Source organism: Lissotriton helveticus, chromosome 10, assembly GCF_964261635.1.
Source record: "Lissotriton helveticus chromosome 10, aLisHel1.1, whole genome shotgun sequence".
NCBI classification, from domain to species: Eukaryota; Metazoa; Chordata; class Amphibia; order Caudata; family Salamandridae; genus Lissotriton; species Lissotriton helveticus.
Window position 1 is genome coordinate 310,518,452 of NC_136071.1, and position 20,700 is coordinate 310,539,151.

Here is a 20,700-nt window from a genome sequence, read left to right on the forward strand (position 1 = left end):
TCCGCCTATTTTCCCCTTAAGAGGGGTGTCCGCCAGGGATGCCCTCTATCTCCTCTTTTGTTTATTATAGCTTTAGAACCCTTTTTAACTAAGATTAGACTAGATGAGAATATTTCGGGTTTTCACTTTGGTTCTCAGCAACAAGTCAAATTATCGGTATATGCGGATGATATTTTATTCTATTGTTCAAATCCTCAAACTACCTTACCTTCCTTTCTAAACCAAGTTTCCTCCTTCTCTACTGTCTCTGGCTATCGTCTCAACACTGACAAATGCGAAATCCTGCCTTTAAATCCTCTCTGTCACAAACATCTCTTTGATGCCTCTGGCTTTTCTTGGCAACCCTCTAAGATTAAATATCTAGGTGTGTGGTTCGCACCTCGCCTCTCCGACACTCTTAAGTTTAATTTCGAAGCCCTTACCAATAAGCTTACTGCATCTATCTATCGGTGGAACCCTCTTTTTCTTTCTTGGTGGGTCGTCTTGACTCCATCAAAATGATGCTAGCGCCTCTAGTCCTTTACTCCATTTCCATGATTCCCATTCGTATCCCAGACTTCTACTTCAAATCGATAGATTCTATTCTGCTAAAATTTCTGTGGAAGGGAAAGAAATCTTGAATAGCCCTCTCTGCTTTGAAAAAGGATAAATCCCTGGGTGGAGTCAAATTTCCTAATTTTAAACTCTACCATAATGCCTTTTCCTTAAAACAAGCATTACGTTGGCTCTCTTCAGATCTTCCTTCTTATCCTCCTCTATGGTTAACATTAGAATCTTCTTTCCTTTACCCTTATGAATTTAGTGAGGTTCTTTCCTTCTCCTCTAATGTAACGTCTCTCCGTTCCCCCATTATCTCTCACTCCCGAGCTCTTCTTCAACCATATTTATTATCTTCCTATCCTTCTACATCCTCTACTCACACCCAACCTATCTGGCATAATAAGCACCTTAAAATCCGTAATCGCTCAGTATATTGGAAATCCTGGCATTCTCTTGGCTTAAAATGGGTCTCTCAACTTCTTTCTGGTACTCACCCTCTCCCTTTTCAACATCTCCAAACTCAATTTTCGTTGCCTTCATCTTCCCGTAAACAATATTTATCACTGATTCCCTCCCTTTCTCAATACCTTTCTTCACTTCCTGCCACCAACTCTATCCCTATCACACATCTTTCTGTTTCTAATGCCCTCGACCATTCCCTCTCTGCTTCTTTTCTCTATAAATCTATGCAATCTTCTACAGATCGTACTAAATCTAAAGTTGAGTTGGCTTGGGAAAAATATTTGTCTCAAACATGGTCCTTCACGTTATGGGATAAACTTTGGTCTAAGCTTCACAGTACATCCAGAGCTGCTAACACTACCCAAACTTTATTTTTTGTTTACAACCGTACACTATTTACTCCATTACTTATGTCATCTTTCTCCTCAGACACTCCCTCCACTTGTTGGTCCTGTCCATGCCCTTTGGCTGATCTGAAACATATGCTATTCGAATGTCCTCCCATTTTGCGTTTCTGGCAATTGGTTTGGTCCCAATTTCAAAAGATTTTCAACTTTAGTTTTTCCTTTTCCATTGTCCATGTTTTCCTAGGTTCTCTTTCTCCTGTTTTCATCGATTCATCACACAAACATAAATTATTTGACCTCTTGATTGCCATTGCTTTACACCATATTACGTCACATTGGAAACAGGCTAACGATGTTTCCTTTAACGCTTGGTGGAACGCAGTTTGTTTTAATCATCGTCTAGACACTAATTTTGTTTCCCCCATTTCTCTAGCAATTAAGCGTGATCTCTTATGGATCCCCCTTACTGAGTATCTATCCAGAATCACCAGACTCCCTCCCGCTTCTCCAATACGTAATGTTGAAGTTCAAAAACCACCGTGATTGCATTTTTTTTTCTTAATTGCTTTCAATGTTTTTAAGTACATTTACTGCTTATTTCATATCACTTATACGTTTTATTAGTCAAGTTGTTCCATCACTTCCTTATGTTTATGAGCATTATTATATATCCTATTTTTATGTGCAGTTATTTTAATCAGCTCTACCATTTTGTAAGAGAGATTTCTTGTTTTTCGTAACTTATGACTGTTTCTTCATTTTCTGTCATTGCTTCTTTATACTTCAATAAACTTCAAACTTAAAAAAAAAAAAAGTGGTCGAAGGTTAGACATTGTCACATCATAAGCTTTCATACATTCAACTACACAAAGTTTTAGACAAGGGTCAAAACGAGGGTAGAAGATTGAGTCAGACATGGTTTTGGTTCTTCTATAAACCTCAAATTTTACTCCAAACAAATTATAGGACCTATTAGAAATCTCCAGAGCTTTAACATCAGAAACTGTACGACAGGAGATAAGGCAAAGAAGAGTTGCGAGTTTAATAGATAGAAACTTTCTGTTCAAAAGCAAATTATCGGGCCAGGAAGTGAAGAGATCTAGAATCAAATTCATATCCCAGAGTGAATCATATTTCGGTTTATGGGGTCTTTTAATACGAATACTCTTCATAACTCTATAAACAATTACGTTTTTCCCGACCATTTTCCCGTTAACGAGAATATGACCCGCAGAGATTGCGGATCTATAACAATACATCAATCCCCTGTCAAAGAGTTCAGCTAGAAAATTTACTACATCAACGATAGGTGCTTGTATGGGATCCAAATCCCTTTCCATGCACCAACGAAACCAAGATTTCCAGATATTGTTGTATCTGTAATGGGTTCCCGGAGCCCAAGACTCTCTGAGGAGAGTAGAAGCCGATGTCGAAAGTCCTGAGACTTCGTTAGATCTCCTGACACTCTCCAAGCAAGAAGGTTCAAACTCCCGGAAAAGATCAGAGTGTGAGGATTTCCGTATACGTCTGTGAGGAGATCCTCTAGAGAAGGAATCAGAAAGGGAAGTTCGTAAGTTAGTTCCAGAACTGTGGGGAACCACGCTTGTGATGGCCAGAGGGGAGTTATCAGGACTAGAGAGCATTGCTCTTGCCTCACTTTCTGCAAGACTCTCCGGATCATTGCAAATGGGGGAAAGGCATATGCACTGATCCCTGACCAAGATTGGAGAAAAGCATTCACTGCTAGAGCACCGGGATCGGGCATCCAGCTGAAGTAAAGCTCTAGTTGAGAGGTGAGACGGGTCGCAAAAAGGTCTATTTCGAATGCGCCCCAGTAAGAATTTAGTGAGTTGAAGACAGTGACGTTGAGTTTCCAATCGCTGAAGTCCGAAAGGAATCTGGAATTCCAATCGGCAGATACGTTCGATTTGCCTGGGTAGTATTCTGCTTGGAGGGAAATCTTGTGTTCCAAGCAGAACATCCAGAGTCTCCTTGCTAGGTTGGAAAGGTCGGCAGATTTCGTACCTCCCAACCGATTGATATAGGCCACTGCCGAAACATTGTCCATGTTCAGAATAACCGATCTCCCTTGAATTGAGTGCTTGAAACTCGTAAGGGCGTATAGGCCAGCAGTAAGTTCTAGGAAATTGATGTGGTGAGATGACTCCTCCTGAGACCAAACACCACCCGTATTCGGGTCTAGGAAACAAGCACCCCAACCATGAAGGGAAGCGTCTGATTCCAGCACAAAATCCAGTTCTGACCCGAAAATTGCTTTGCCATTCCAAGCCTCCAGGTTTTCCAACCACCAGTTCAGTTCTGCTTTGGCCTCCAAATCTAGGGTGATTCGGTCTTCGTACCAAAGTCCGGACCTCAGCGCCCTTCCTTTTATCCTTTGCAAGGCCCGATAATTCAGAGGGCCAGGGAAGATCGCTTGAATGGAGGAAGATAAGAGACCTAGAAGTCTTGCCAGTTCCCTTAGGGGAATCTCCTCCTGTCTTAAAACGTGACGGATCTCTTTCTTGATCTTCGAGATCTTTGAAGGAGGTAAAAGGAGAAGACACTTGGAAGTATCCAGAGTGAAACCCAGAAACTCCAGTGATTTGGAGGGGGTTAGAATAGACTTCTCTTTGTTGACAATGAAACCTAGACTTTCCAAGAGATTCATAACTGAATTCAGGTCGAGGCGAATCTGATGCAGATCCTGGGACATTATCAGCATGTTGTCGAGGTAAATATTAAGTCGTATGCCTCGTTCTCTTAGGAAGGAGGCTATTGCTCTCATTACCTTGGTGAAACACCAAGGCGCGGACGAAAGCCCAAAGGGGAGCGCTTTGAATTGATAAAGATGATTTTTCCATAGGAATTGTAGGTAAGGTTGATGTATTTCCGCCATTGGGATCGTGAAGTAGGCGTCTTTTAAATCCAGTTTGACTAACCAATCTTCTTTTTGAAGAAGGTCTCTCAGGAGATGTATTCCTTCCATTTTGAAGTGCCTGTAAACAAGAAATTTGTTGAGGTTCTTCAAATTCATAACCGGTCTCCAACCTTTTCCTTTTTTCTCTATGAGGAATAAAGAGCTTACAAAGGTTAGAGAGTCCAAGGGAACTTCTATAATCGCTCCTTTTTGGAGCATAGAGGAGATTTCTTCCTCTACTATTTTTTCTTTCTCTAATGAGACAGGAATATCCCTTGGTAGATGAGTTTGAAACAGGGTTTGAACGAAATCTATCATAAAGCCTGAAACTGTGGATAGAACCCAAGGGTCTTGAGTTATTTCCTCCCATTTTTTCGAAAAAAGTCTCAGCCTGCCTCCCACCTTTGGAGGGATAAAAAGAGAAGGTAAATGAGGGGGACTTACTTGGAGGGTTTGACGAGAATGAAGCTCGTGATCTTGCCCCTCTTGTTCGATTTCCTCTTCCACGGTTGGAGGTGTTGGTATTGTAGTAATTATTTTGATATGCGCCTCTTCCGAAGGGGCGTGATCTCTGGTAGCGCCTCTGGTTAAAGCGGCCGGAAGAAAGGCCACTTCTCCCGGCCCTTCCAAAAACATTATTGTTGAATACTCTCTTTATATTCTTCTGGGCGTTATCAAGCACTGTAAAGGTTGACACATACTTTCCCAATGATTTTAAAAGCTCTTCATCAAAGAGCAATCCTTTCGGATTTGAAGAAGGCTCCTTCTCAGCCATATCCGAGAGTTTAGGGTCAAGTTTATAAAGGATAAGCCTATGCCTTTCTGCGTTAATGCTTGTATTAGCATTGCCTAGGAGAATGAGGGCTCTTTGACTCCATCCCCTTAATAAATTTATATCAAGGGGTGTACCTTTAAGGTAACATTCATCTGCAGAGTCAAGAATTCTGCTAAGTGGTCCAAGCACATCCAGTAGGCGATCTTGGCACCCTTTAAAAGCATTTTCTAGGCCTTTTCTAGGATCGCGACCAATTCTGAACAGATACTTAATTAATTCTGGATCCATATTAGGGGCATAACATGCTTTTTCATCTAATAAGGGTCTTGAACACTCTGCTCTCAAAATATTCCTTGTCTCTCTTTCAAGAGGGAAGCGAATCCATTTTTTAATAAATTTAGATACATGTTCCTGTGGAGACCATTGTGAGGAACGAGGATGTTTAAGATTAGGAGGGGAGAACATCTCCTCTCCCAAGGGGTTTAGAATACTGTCCTTCGAGGAAGAAGGGGTTTCAACTTCCTCATCAAAAATTCCTACATCCCCATCATCTAAATCCAGAATGTATTCGTCTGGATCCATATCATCATCATCATCTTCGTTAATGTCAGAGCCATCTGGGAAGTCTTGAGCACTTTGAAATAGTGAGCCGCTACGGGCATCCAAGGTATTTGGGCCGCGAAGGGCACCCGATTGTTGTGTGTCATAAGAGACAACTTTATTAGTTGAGGTCCTGAGACCTTCCAAATATTTTGTGGTGTTAAAACCACCAATATTAAAAGAGGTGCTAGGACCCCTCGTGCTCTCATTGGGCTCGGAAATAGTATGGTTAGATTTCTTCGTGCGTTTAGCACCCACAGGGAAGCTATCGTGAACAACCGCGTCAGACACGTCTTCCTGGGAGGGAAGTGGTCTTTTATAGGGCGCGAATTGTGCGAAGGTCTCCCGCATACAGGATTTCATTTCTTTTTGGATTAGGAGGCGAAGGTCTTCCTTATTAAAATTAGGGAGCGTAGCATTATTCATATCTGATTCTGAATCAGATACATTTTCCATCTTACACTCCTTTTTTTTTTTTTGGTATTAAATAATAAGTATTCACCCCTTTTATTTTATATTCTCCCCCTTTCTTTTTTTTTTGTCAATAGGAGATAACTTTAGGGGGGGGGGGAACGAAAATAATTAAATATATCAAAGAAATGTATCTGAACTACCAAGAGCTCCTTTAAAATGTTCTATTAATATGGATATGGTGTGCAGTATATCAACTGCTAAGATCCCCTTTATAATTTCTAAAGGCTAAACACTGAATTTTGTAGTAGTTTGTTAACAAATCTAATGGTAAAATGTTGTAATCGGTGAAACTCCTCGAAGAAACCTCCAAACAGCTTATTCCTAACTGTCGGCGAGTGAGGAAAGTCCCTAGGCGAGACACTCCTGAAGCGTGAGACTCGCCAGGGAACTTTCCTCTAATGCGCAGCTTGTATTTGGAAATACGTTCGTTGCCGCGTCGGGGAGATGTAAGACAGGCAGCGCACGTTTAAGGTAGGATCGGGGTTGATTAACGTGCGATTTCAAGCGAGGGAATCACGGTATACACATTAAGATAGGCAGCGCATTGAGACAGCGCTTCGTTTGAAGTAGCATTACGGGGCTGATTAATTGGTAATATCAAATGATATGTGGAAGGAAGAGCGGCGATGTAATTAAGATTGCAACGATAATAGTAGCGATGGGGCAGTAAATAAAAGCGGTTAATAGGGCAACCTGAAGTGGGTAACCTGAAATACAGGGGAGAAAAGAAGTAGAGGGAGAGGATGAAAGTAAGGAGAGATTAAAAAAAAGCTACTTATCTGCTTGGAGCCGCATTTAAAAGAGGCTGATGGGTACTATGTTTTGTGTATTACTCTTTCTCAGTGTTCTTATTAGAACCTTTGTATAGTGATGCGACTGGCTTGGATCTGCAATTAAAAGTCATTGCATAATGTAGCCTCCGTTCTTGTAATGAAATCAGGATTACCAACTATATAACATTACTGCAGAGCTGAGTATGTTCTAGATGCAGGTTTCGGAATGGAAACAAATGATAACAAATGATAACAATTGCACTGTGAAAATTGATTCGATAGAGGGGAAAACTGGCAATCGGATGAGCAAAACACAATGCGACGGCCAATCCCTCCTTCTAAATCGATAAACACAGAATGGGGTTCCACCACAAGGAAATATTGCATTATGAGTAATTTCTGCAACAAAGTTACCAACTTGAAAATCCATCAAAGTGAGGGTGATCGTGTTTTGTGAGGTTGCGGTGTGCACTCTTTATATTGTGCTCAGGGCACAAGTCCTAAAACCCTAAAACCCTAGTTAGGAAATACTCCTGTGACAGCATGGTGTGTGACATGGCATAACAAGAAGAGTCATTACCAGAAGAGGCATCACAAGCCATGACCTCACAATAAGTGATATCACAAGAAGTTACATTAGATCTTAAGACTTCACGCATATGGTTAGCTGTTCTTTCATGAGTGCATTTAAAATGTGTTATGGGGTTAAGGCACCTGCTGCAGAGATCTTAGAGGTTTATGCTAAGCACGTCGTGTGACATGTACATGACAGATTTTTATTCTACATAGATTGGTAAGTGGGTTACAGCTTTTAACGCGGAGAGACTTTTGTTACTTGCAGTTCATGAATTGTAAAACATACCACAGTAAGCTATGAAGGAAATATGACTCCTACACCTTGTAACCCTGTTTTTGAAACACATACTGTACATTGATTTACACACTTGTATGTTTTATTTTCAATGGATAATGTGTACTTGTGACGTAAATCTCTCTGACTCCCTGCATTGGGATAACTAACGCTATAAAAGAAATTAAACAAAATAGTGGAATTTAAATTGTTATTTGTGTATATATTGGGACAGACCAACACAGCTGACATTCTTACAGTGCATGCATATCTCTAATATACAGGGAATGAACACAGTCAAAACCATGCATTTATTAAGTACCTGTGAAGGAATAACGAACTGAGTGCCTTTGTTTTCCAGCCAATGCAATTGCATATAGGTGTGAGGCTCAGAAAACTCCCAGCCAGGATACTTGAACAAATGGTGTCCTGATGGCCCCTTAACTTCTGCCATTGTTTTGGGCCCAACTAAAATTTAAAATAACAAAGACCCCCTCAACTCCATCGCTACCTGCATGTTGCTGTTCGGAATGAAAGCAGACAATGTTACACCAGGATGAGTTCAGCATATTCCAGTTGGGCCCAACTTCTTGGCAGGGTGGACAGCATCCACCCTGTGAACATAGTCGAAGGGAGATGTCTATGCGCGTATCCCCCTTCTTGCGCCCCGATTGTGCCATTCAGTTAAAAATACTTTTATTTCTATCATTTTGTGACTTTTTATTCTTTTGCAAACTGAGTTGTAAAACCTATGTTTTACAATATAGGACACAAAGAAGCGAGGAGCTTTGAAACTGAAATACGACCAAAGATCCATGAAATGCCTGAAAAAGTAGGTTAAAGTTGGTAAACTAAAAGGAAGTATAGCTTGGGAAAGGATAAGTCACTGTTACTGGTGTCATTTTCTTTTTAAGTAATTAACAATGCTTCATCGTGTATCTCCTTTCTTCCAATAGGAGAACCTCTACCAGGCAGACCTCTTCTTCGGCCTCCACCTATACCTCTTCCACCATTTTCTTTGCCATTTCCACCCCGACCACCCCTTCCATTTCCACCCTTGACCCCTCTTCGGACTCCTTCTTTTTTTCCGGAGCGCTTCACAAGTGATTTCTGATGAGAAAAGTGAAAGAACACCTATTAACAAATACCTCTTCCACATTGAGCATATATTTGTAATCATTTTAGATACCAGAAGCATGATTTAATAAAAACTGACACAATGAATTATCATTTCTGCTGGTCTTTAGGCTTTGCCAGCGCTTATTATGCTAGAGAGTGTTTTCTTTCCCTTGAAAGCAAGCACTGTATGAAAAGCAAACTTTGCATAAAAGGCAAAATGTATGTTTTTTAATGTAAGCACTCATTGCACCGATATTCCCTGGCACTGAAGGGGACTACCTCTTTTGTGGATGTTCATATTGTGCAAGAGACGAAAGCCCTCACTCACAGTCAGGCAAGGCATGGCTAAAGTGGGCTCCAGCTACGTCCCATGATGTATGTTGTAGTGGGTCGACTCAAAATGTGAATGACAAAAGAGTAGACCAATCAATGAAGAGGGTTGACTGAAAGCCCCTTGTGGACTGAGGCTAAGTAAGCAAAAGATTTCATAAATCTTTTATTATCAAGCTCTTTTGGTTACGGTTACATCACGCTTTACTTTTCAATTGAGATCTATGAAAACACATGATCTATTCTTCATCTTACCCACATATTTGGGGCAAGGTATGAACAAATACACTATTAGGCTATTATCTGGCCACATTTCACTTTCATCTTGGTGCAAGGGATTTCTCTCTCTTTTCCTTTGATTCAATCTGGTTTGGTTGCCCATTTTTACAAGGGATGTAATTTTATGCGTTATCTCTATATAGGGGGCTTTTTAAACAATTGACTGTACGTCCTGAAGATGGCCTGACAGACAATTGCTACAACAGACCGAAACGTCGACTTTCTCATCTATTTCCATAATATTTGTTGTATACAGTGAATTTTTTCTGTATTTCCAGATTCCTCACTGATCATAATATGTGAAGTAGATGATTGTGCTCATGATTTGTAGGCAGTTTCACACATCCTCGATCTTGTTGTGTTGTTACATTTGAATGGACCCTTTTTGATTTTATCAATAATAAAAGCTTTTGCATTTTTGTAAAAAGATTCTCCCGTACTTTTGAAATTCATATTTATTCATTTACTGTATATCTGTATATCTAATATTCTTGAAGATGTACTGAGTAAACCAGGAGACGATTGATTCCCGGCAACAAGTTAAATTTTAAAGACGTTCGTCCTTATCACCACGCGGGGCATAATTTAAGCTAGAAGTGAATGTACAAGCTCTTCGGAACAAGCAGTGTGTTTGATTGGGGCGAGGCCTGAGACGTGTAACTCCCACGCTGTTGGCTTAAATTGATTTGTTCGAGATTTGGGATATACAGCCTCTCATCTAATAGAGGGAGATTGTTCCTGTCCCCTATCGTATTTATTGGTCTGCCCAAGTACCATCATTGGACATTAGGATAGCTGCTCTGGAGAGATTGTTTCCCTCCAATAACCCACAAATGAAATTGATAAATCGTGGGGAGAATTACCAAAAAACAATTGTTAGCTTGAGGAAGGTGGAAAGTATCACATGCCACCGAAACGCGTCGCTTTTGTTGTTCATTTGATTATTTTTTGGTTTATATAATTGATTAATATAAAGTTGGGTTTGCAAGAAGATCGAAGGGAATATCTGTTAGCACTTTTGGTGCAGAAGACAAGTATAAACTTACACATGACATATATGGCAAAGCGCTTATATGAGATTGGTCCCTAAAAGCGCGAACCTTCCTTTTTTATCATATTATTTTGTATATATTTGTTTTTATTGTGCAATTTATGTGCTGATATTTATTGTATGTGTGTATCCCGAACGTATGTTTTTTGGTATCCCCTGACAAACAAGTGCGTGTGTATATTAATATCATTGTTATGTATGTCACTAGACTTTTAAACAAATTTGTGAGAATACATATTTTTAACATATAACAATAATAATAAATAAATTGGCCCCCTTTTTGACATTGTATTCTTGAGTTCTATTCGAGTGTGGTGCGAGCAGTGAATGACTGCTAATGGTATTGGTGTGCTGTATGCATGTAAAAGAGAATACAAAGGGATCTTTTGTTTTATATCTTTATATAGGTACAGATTTGTTCAAAGGTTCAAGACCATTTGGGGTTGAACACAGAATTAACTGTATATAACTTTCACTAGAGTAAGAATTCTCAACAAAATCCCTTGTAGGCATCCTTCTACACCTTGTTAGACCTGGCATCTTTCGGTATGGTTTCTCATAACTTTTTTCCTTCTGACCCCCTATTTTTGATATGTGCTGCACTTTGTTGTAGCTGGGTTTAGGACTCATGCTCGATTTTACCACTTAACATGTGTAAATGTTCAAATCTTCAAAGGTAGATAACCCAGGCCCCGTATGCCTGATCTTCGGCTCATTTTGATCCTAGCTACGAGGTCTAGCCACCTTGAACTTTTTAACAGGCTTTTGTGTCCTCTAAAAGGAGACACCTTGAGAGGAGCGGGCTTCATTGGCTCCCTGCGCTAGCCTTCTCATCTGCTTTGTTCTACACAGGCCTCATGGCCACTTGGCTGACTTTCAGGTCACCTGGGTGGCAGTAAAGCCCAAGTCTTCACCTAACCTGCCCTCAGGGGGCATAAGGGGACAGTGTCACTAACCCTTGAAAGACCTATCTAGTCCTGGGGGTCTGCTGTAGGCAAAGTCCTTGGTCCATCAGGGGCATCAGGTTGCTTGTCCTTCCAGCTCTCCATGAATCTGGTGTCACCACCATCCCGGTCCAGGGTCTTGCCCTCCTTCCCTCCCTTGTGTAGTGGTTTATAGGTGTGAGTGGAAAGTTTTCTATACCAGCCCTCCTGGCCTCTGAAAGGGCACACTTTGTGAGGAGCTGGTTTCATTGGCTCAATCCAGAAGCCTTCTCCTTTGCTTTGTTCTCCACATGCCCCATGGGTTTCTAGCTAACATGTAGCTTGGGGTTAATGAAGTCCAAACCTTCCTCTAACTGGTCCTCAGGAGGCGTAAGGGGGCCAACATCACTAGTCCTGGAGAGACCCATGTAGTACTGGGGTTCATTTACAGTCCTTAGTCCATCAGGAGCATCAGGCGAATTCTCTTTCCAGCTATACATGATTCTGGTTTCACCACCATCCAGTTCGAGGCTCTTGCTCTCTTGTTCAGGGATTTTGTAAGTATAGGTGGAAAGTTCTAGATGCCAGGCACCCCTGGCCAATCCTAGGATGCCAGATATTCTCATCACCCCATCCCAATCCTCCTGCCCTTCTTCCCTTGATCAGAGTTCCCTGTGCAAACCCAGATGGTTGGTTGTGATAATGGACAAGCCCTCCCTGATGGTCACTCCAAACCAGTTCAGTTCTGTAAAGGCCTTCCCACTGGTTTTGGAGCCAAGTTGACCAGAGTGACAAAAAAAGGGGGACTCGCCTGGTGACAAGTTTATCTTCTTGTGCCAAGGTAGGCCCCTTTAAAATGTGACTAGTCTTTGGTCAGGTACCCCAAGCCATTCCACTGAAGGATAAAAAAAATACCAACCTATAACAAAGCCTTTTCTCCAGTGTCTGGTAGCAGTCCACATCTCACCACAGGGAAGCCAACCACCAGCTAGGTGACAGTTGAATGCTTACAAGCTTTGTGTAGGAAAATGATCTTGTTAAAAAATGCCTTTTGCTAACTAAAAATAATTCAATTTTACCATTAAGTTGGGTTCTGAATAACTATATTTATTATTTCTCTAGCTGTTATCAATCTAAAGTAATTATGTATTAAATACAACAATGTATCCCACTGTTTCCCTGTGAAAGCAGCCAGCCTTGCTACATTAAAAATAGCTTTAGCGAATATTTCACTGTAAGGACTTGTTCAACATTAACTTGTATATGTACTACTTTAAACTACCATGCACCCTGCCTTAATGGGCAATACATCCTACTTATGGGTGACTTAATAATATTCAAAAGGAAAGTAGGCCTTTTGAAAGGGGTTATTGTACTAGGTCGTATTCACAGGTATGTTACCTGTGTGCAGCTACCAGGCTGTGGAAGACAGTTTTCTCTCACGTTCCGCTTGCACATGTGCACATGCGTCTGCACACAGATTCATACGTAACCAACCCTGTCCCCCTCACCCTAGCTGCATCGCAGCAGCCTTCTCTTTAAAGGCGGACACTAGCAGTAAACATGCTCAGTCCAAATATTTGATTTGCATGACTCATAAAATAACCACTCCATATTATTTGTCAGCAGATGCTGTGCTGGAAGTTTCTCTCAAAGTAGGGGAGAAACATTTTTAGTGGTAATTTCAAGTCCTTTTTCAAACAATTGAGTAGGTTAATAAGATGAAAATTGAAAAGGCCAACTGAAGCGTACAATACTGCGTTTCATGGGGAGCTGAAAAATATGGATATTTTTTGGTCAATTCATAATGTTTCATCAAGTCAACTGTATCTGGTGGTCTCACTGGACTTTGCCAATGTGACAATCACCGCAATGCTGGAGGAGGAAGAGTAAGTGAGTGTTGGACCTGGAAACCTTTGGCCTGTTTCCCCTGTCTTTTTGTTTTCAGACCTCCTGGTTTTGACTCTGTTTTTGTTGGTTTAGTGTCTCTGCCTACTTTCTCACTACTGATCAGTGTTAAAGTGCTAGTGCTTCTAACGTAAATTGTGTTATGGATTGGTCTTTCCATGATTTGTTATTTGATTTACTGCTATGTCCTTAGTACAGTGCACTAGGTGTAAATCAAATGCTACTAGTGCACCTGCAGCACTGATTGGTCCACCCACATAAATATCCCTTTAAGCAAGTCTCAGGCCTGCCATTGCAATACTTGTGTGTGCAGTTTTAAACTGCTATTTGAACCTGGCAAGTTAACCCTCTTTCCAGGCCCACACCATCCTTTTTAATACATAGAAGTCATCCCTAAGGTAAGCCCTGGACAGCCCAAGGGCAGGGTGCAGTATATTTAAAACGTAGGACATGTAGCTTTAGGTTTACATGTCCTAGTAGTGAAAAACTCTTACATTCGTTTTTTACTACTGCAAGGCCTATCTTTCTTGCAGATTAACATTGAGATTGCATTATTACATTTTATAAGTGTAATTTCTAATTGAGAAGAGATGGGACCCCAAAGTTTGGTTTCTCTGGAATCACAATTTGAAATCCTAACTTATGGTGAAGTTAGAACTTAAGTATTATTGCTGAAAATTCCACCTTTAGAAAGTTGGCATTTTCTTACTTTAACCGTTCTGTGCCTCTGCCTATCTGTCTAATACACATCTGGGTTGGGTGACAGCTGGGCTTTGTGCACTTCCTCTAGAAAGCCACATACAAAGGGAGCTGAGGTGTGCCCAGCATATAATGACGGCCCATCACTAGGCTGATGAGACTTCCTTAGCTAGAGTGAGAGATAGGAGCTGACACACCTGAATAGGGCTTTGCCTATCCCCACAAAACGAGTTGCATACCCCCCTGAAGTGTGTCTAGAGCCAGGGCAGCAAAAGCCATGGTCTTGTGAACTACAAAGAACTTTCTGCTTGCTTTGCTGTGTTGGCCCGCTATCTGCTGTTTCTTGCCAGGAAGTGAGAGGACTATACGTGGCTCTCCACATCCTGCATTAGTAGGTTCTTCAAGGGCTTGTTGGGCTTGCCTCCTAGGGCTATAAACGGCCAAGGCTTAGGGCGTCTCAGCTAAGGGTGGAGTGGACAAGGGTGAGTGCCTGTTTGAGCCTGTTTAAGCCTGGTTGAGCCTGGTTGGGACCAGGGCCAGGAATGCTACCCATTTTCCCATTCATTAATACCCACCCTATGTATTGTACCTCTGTATATAAGCATTTATTTCCACTATAGATAGGTGCCTATCTTTGTGTATTGCTTTGTATAAACATGTACAATAATTATGTGGTTATAAAAAGAAAAACAAAATCATCTTTGGTCTACATATACTTGCTTCCATTCTGCATCTATGTACCTCCATGTACTTGGATCTGTGTGTCCGTTACTTTTCTCCTGAAAAAGCATATCCAATGCACTACCCTATTTCTCATCCGCTACCTCTATCAATATATTTAATCTGCATATACTTACCTCCTTTATGAATCTATATACTTTCAATGTAATTATGGATCTATATATTTATCACTTTCTTCTAATTTAGCCTTTCCAATGTACTACCCTATTGCTCAGTCTATACTGCTCTCAATATATCGTCTAGCCCAACGTTCTGACTCATCTCAAGCTTCTTTCTACTACTCTTTCCAATTCACTACCCTGTCTTTCGCCCTATACATCTATCATTATATCCTCTACGCCCACTCTCTCATTTATCCCAAGCCCCATACCACTACTAGGTCCCCCAAATAACCCTTTCTTGACTCTCTCCTACTCTACCCCTCCTTGCATCATCTGACACCTCTTTTACTATATCGATTCCCCCAAAACAAACCTTTCTAAACTCTTCCCTCTGACTCTTCCCCTCCAAAAACGCTTTTTACTCATCCAAAAGTCTCCTCCTACTGCTATGACCTAAAAAAAGAAATCCTTCACTCTTCTATCCCTCCACTATCCTTTTCAATTAAAATAACAGGCTAGCATGTTCACTTCTCTAATTTCATATTCCACTTTACTAATTCACCACTAATCCTTTATGGGTTCCAGAGTAGCGTGCTCCTCGCTCACAAAGCGTTTCAACACCTTATCAAGGTTATAAGCGCTATATAAATGACTTTCCAATAATCCGGGGCACGCGTCAGGGATGCCCGCTGTCCCGGCTGCTTTTCGCTCTAGTGTTGGAGCCGCTGGCGGCGTGGATCAGATGGGAGCCAATGATCCGAGGTATTAAGTGGTTGGAAGAATGGGAAGACTGCATCTAGCTATATGCAGATGACGTTTTACTCTAACTGGCCTCCCCTAAGCGGTTCATTCTGGTACTCCTGAATATATGTGAACTTTATGGGCGAGCTTCAGGGTACACAATAAACTGGTCAAAATCGATACTATTTGTACTCCATGGTCTACTGCGCCAGCTCCCAAAGAACTGCCCGCTGCAGATCTCTGGAGAGGCCTTTAAATATCTAGGTATTTATATTACAGCGGACCCAGGCGAGTTTATGAAAAGGTATCTAACGCCCCCCCCCCCCCCCCGGAATGCCTAAAAAGAGATACAGCTCACTGGGGAACGCTTCCTTTGACATTGTTGGGGAGGGCAGCGCTCTTTAAAATGATGGCGCTGCCTCATTTCCTCTACGTGTTGGAAAATACCCTGTACCCAGTGCCAGCGGACTATTTAAAAAAAATATCGTCTCGGGTTTCCGGGCTGTCACGGGGGAACAGACCTGCGCGCACAGCTCCGCGTAAATTGACTAGAGGGTGGTACGATGGCGGCATTGCGCTCCCCGACATACAGCTATATTATTGGGCGGCCCAACTGAAGGTGGTCAACCAGTGGATACATGTCCCACAGACAGATCAGGCTAATAAGGCAGATAGGAGTGGACTGGGAGTTGAAGGCATGATGTCGGCACTCTATAACAGGAAGTGTGCGCTAGCGGTGGTTGGTCCCACGGGGCAGACGTTCCACATATGACATGAAGCACACTCTAAGTTAGGCTGGAAGGGAACAATAACCCAACTTACCTCTCTGTGGGACACGCAACACCTGGGCGGCCTTCGAAATTGTAAAGGATTCGATAAATGGGACGCTATCAGTATATCCACTATGGATGACATGTGGTACAAAGGGGAGGTAAAGAAATTTGAACGTCTCCAAACGCAGTATGAGCTAGCACCTACCGAACTTTTTAAGTATATGCAGATAAAGCATGCGCTGCAGGCGGTCCTACCGTCCAACTCTGAGGTTCCAGAGGCAACCCCACTTGAGGACAGACTACCGACAGAGCACATGCAGAAGCGGGCGACTTCTCTCACCTACCGCAAATTAGTAAATAATTCGCCTGACCCAAATGTGTCACTTAGAGGAAAATGGTCTCAAGATGTGTGGATCTTTGAGGACTCCGAATGGCAGGAGGCGACGGCCTCCTGTTGGGAGGTGGGCATACCCTCAAGACTCAAACTAGTGCAGCTAAAAATTTTACATAGAACTTATTACACGAGACGCACCCTACATAAAATAGGGACGGTACCACACCCGTACTGTTTGAGACAATGTGGGGAGGATGGAACGTTTTTTCACACTGTGTGGGAGTGTCCGAGGATCGCTGAATATTGGGTGAAACTAATGAGGACTATATCACAGACGGTGGAGGTTTCGTTGATGCCTGAGCCTAGAGGATGCTTACTGAATGTGTGGGAACCGAACTATCTAACACGCCCAGCGCAAACGGGAATAATGGTAGTGAAGCGCAATATAGCACAAAAGTGGGGCGCAGGAGAGTCGCCAACACTCACAGCATGGTATGGGGATCTAGACACGGCCATGGTGGCCGAGAAAACAGGATTTATTAATCGAGGCTGTCAGAAGTGGAGTAGGGTATGGGGGGCCTGGAACAAATTCAGGGGGTACATTTGTTAGCCACCAAGGACACAGAAGGACAGTGAGTCAGAAGATGACAATGATGGGGGGACGGGAAGTTCATGAGGGTATCACTGCACTCTGCTATTCTGTGTGTACCATTAGTGTGAACCCTGCCATATTGCCGATGATGTCAGAGTTGATTGTCTGTATGTACTATTTGACCAACATGTCCCTTGATTATAATTACAATAAAGAGAGTTTTAAAAAAAATAAAAAGTAGAACAGCCTGGGAGGAACCAGAGAGAGCCACCGCACTCAATGACTCGAATCGTTTTTGGAAAATTATAAACCGGCCGCTCTTCTCTAATGATGTCAGGAGCATTTACTCGACCATAACAGGTGAAGCCTGGGAAGCTTATTTTTTAGAAATATTTAATCCAAAGGGCATATCAATAGAAGAGCAAAGGGATGAGACAGGTATTACTCCACAAACGGCATATGAACTGAGTTTAACACTATCCTTGAGTGAGGTTGAAGATGCGATAGTTATGGGCATATCTTTAAAAACGCCAGGTCCCGACGGAGTTCCCTTAGATTTGCCCTAAAGCAATCCCCAATTATGCGCACCCCTTTTGCTTAATGTTTTTAAGGCGGTAATAGTCGGCTATATCCCATCTTCATGGAAGGAAGCAGTGGTGGTACCAATTTTAAAAAAAGGTAATAGGAACGACCCCACCTGCTTCAGGCCGATTTCCCTGATAGACTCTACATGTAAGGACATGGAGGGTGATCTTAGCCAGATTGGAATCATGGGCTAATACATCAGGTCTAATGGCTGATACGCAATACGGATTTAGAAAGGAGATGGGAACAAACTAGCAGTGCCTTACCCTGTCCCTGATTATGGGCAAGTACATGAAGGCCAGGGGGTTCTCGATTCAACTGGCTTTCATGGACTTGTCCAATGCTTTTGACACTGTGAGTAGGGGAAAGCTATGGACGATGATGGGGGAAATGGGGTTTGCAGAACCCCTCATCACCTTGCTAAGCAGGTTGCATGAATCCACCACCGTAGCTGTTCAATTTGGCCCAGCAGGGGAGAAGACTCGGCCCATTGCCTCTACGGAGGGGGTCTGTCAGAGTTGCATCCTGGCCCCCTTTTTATTGCTTGTATATACTAATGGCCGTGAATCATTCCTGATTATCAGCAACTGGATTTTCCAAGAATAGATGGTAAAATGGTCCCCCTTTTATCATAAGCAGATGATATGGTTTTAATGACTCTAACGGCTAACAGCCTACAAAAAGCCCTGACTGCATTCACTGATTTCATGCTAGCAGTGGATCTTAAAGTAAATTTTAGTAAATCCTTTGTCATGGTCTGCGGGCCGAAAAAAAAAACTTGGAAATTCACTGTGAAAGGAAAGATTATTGAGAAGGTGCCGAATTTTACTTATTTAGGTAATGTTTTTAATAATAAATTGAAGTGGGATGACCTAGTCTTGACAAGGGCCCAAGAGACCAGCTGAGTTTTATCGGGGCTGTTCTGTTTCACTTGTAAATTAGGACCCAAGACGGTAGCTGAAATGATAGCTCCATACAAGTCAAAATGTTTATCGGTGGCTACTTATGGGGCCCGGAGTATGGGGTTATCATAAGACGTTAATGGCCTGAATGATGAGATACCGTGGCTATCGTTATAGGAAACTATCTATACTTCATGCCTTGGTAGTATGTCAACCAGCACAATAGAGTTCTTTAGTTATGATGAGTATAGTATCAGGCTACTCAGGTGCACTTCCTTCTACTTCTTAGTCCTTGGTATCTGGGTAATATTGATAGACTACAGAGATACCTCCTAAGAGGTAGCACTTAAGTCCATCCTTTGGGTTTTTGTTAATTTATTACCCAGCTGGGAATATAACAGTACTGTAAAATATCAGACATCACAAAGTATATATTGAAGCCTCCAATGTTAAATACTTATATGGAAAGGGCAGATTTAATGGCATGCCCAGGTGCGCTGTGTACCTGTAGTCAACTATGATAATATGCACATGCAGATACAAGACATAACTGTTGGTCACTACTTAGATAAATAATGAACCCCTAGACCGTACAATCGGTAAATCATGAACATGAATTATAATGCTTTTTAATATACGCATGCAAGCATTATTGAAGGCCATCAATAATATATATATATATATATATATATACCACTTGACCTCAAAATTTGCATACATGAGATCGAGTATAGGAAATATATTGTTTGATAATTTGGCTTACACTGAATATGATTAGTTTGTGGGACTGACAACACAGGTAACTATATCAGCCCTCTTTTTGAATACATCGACAGCGCATGAGTAGGAAATTAGCGTTATTCCAGGCTAAAGAGGGTAGTGTGATTCCGGGAGCAACGCGCATGCGCGGCTAACATTGCGAGTCTAAAAAGGAATTAGCATCCTCTGCGCATGCTCAGTTCTTCGACATTTAACTTTGACACTAGCTCTGAGCATTGTGCATGGGCATGCCGTAGCGCGATCAGGCACTGCGCAAGTCACCTTGGGGGCTTCATAGTAAGGCAGGCTTGTTTGTTTGCAGAGACGCTATTTAAAACGAGCATCTACGTCTGTTCAGTAGGGAAACATCATTTACAACGCGGTGTTTACACTGAAGGGCCTTTACGACACAGCCATCACAACGCACGTCATTACTACGACTTGCGCTGGATGGTGCTCTTGCTCAAGGAATATTTTAATTTTCTATTCCAACACCTTCCCTACTGTTACGTGGGCTGGAGTTGGAATAGAAAATTAAAATGATCCACAATCCGGCGCCCTCCAACGCAAGTCGTTGTAATGACTTGCGTTGTGATATCTGCGTTGTAATGGTAGCGCGGTGTAAACACCGCGGCGTAATGACATACATCCGTTCAGTACCTCCCGAGGCATCTTGAATTCGCGGCGAGGTACCGACAGATAGGTAAGGAAGAATATCACTGTTTGGGATGGATAACCTAGCTGGAGTGACAGTAGGGTAACTTATGCCCCCTTTATTTTGACCTTTGTTCATTCACCACTTTGAACTTTATTTGGAAAGTGCCCAATGCTTATTAATGGCTAGAACAAGAAAGGCTTCATTAAATTATTGTCTATAAGCTTCCATCCCTCTGGCAACCTAATAGCCCTCATATGACTGCAACACCCTTTTGAATTGCTCTTTTGCCCTTACTAACACCAGATTGTAACCTAATACAAGATAGTCAGAATTATGCATTAATATGGGATCCCTGAGCATAGCTAATAGAAACAATGGCTATACTAATGAGGGGTGCTTTCTATATGACATAGCGACGGGTTTAAGCTTACAATATCCCTATAAGAAAAATCCTTTCCTCAATTGGG

General features: G+C 42.0%; 1 protein-coding gene across 2 annotated transcripts in view; it reads right to left on the bottom strand.

Annotated features, from left to right (window-relative positions):
* LOC144783776 (cathelicidin-related peptide Pt_CRAMP2-like) overlaps positions 1 to 20,700 on the bottom strand; it is a 135,983-nt gene that overhangs the window by 5,158 nt on the left and 110,125 nt on the right. Inside the window, exon 4 of one of the 2 annotated variants that reach the window (XM_078662469.1) lies at positions 7,049 to 8,848. The exons of the other annotated variant lie outside the window; for it this stretch is intronic. Within the exon in view, the coding sequence (XP_078518595.1) occupies positions 8,648 to 8,848 (201 nt within the window). The 3' untranslated portion in view covers positions 7,049 to 8,647. Of the gene's footprint in view, positions 1 to 7,048; positions 8,849 to 20,700 lie in introns of those variants that run through there. 2 annotated transcript variants of the gene reach the window in all.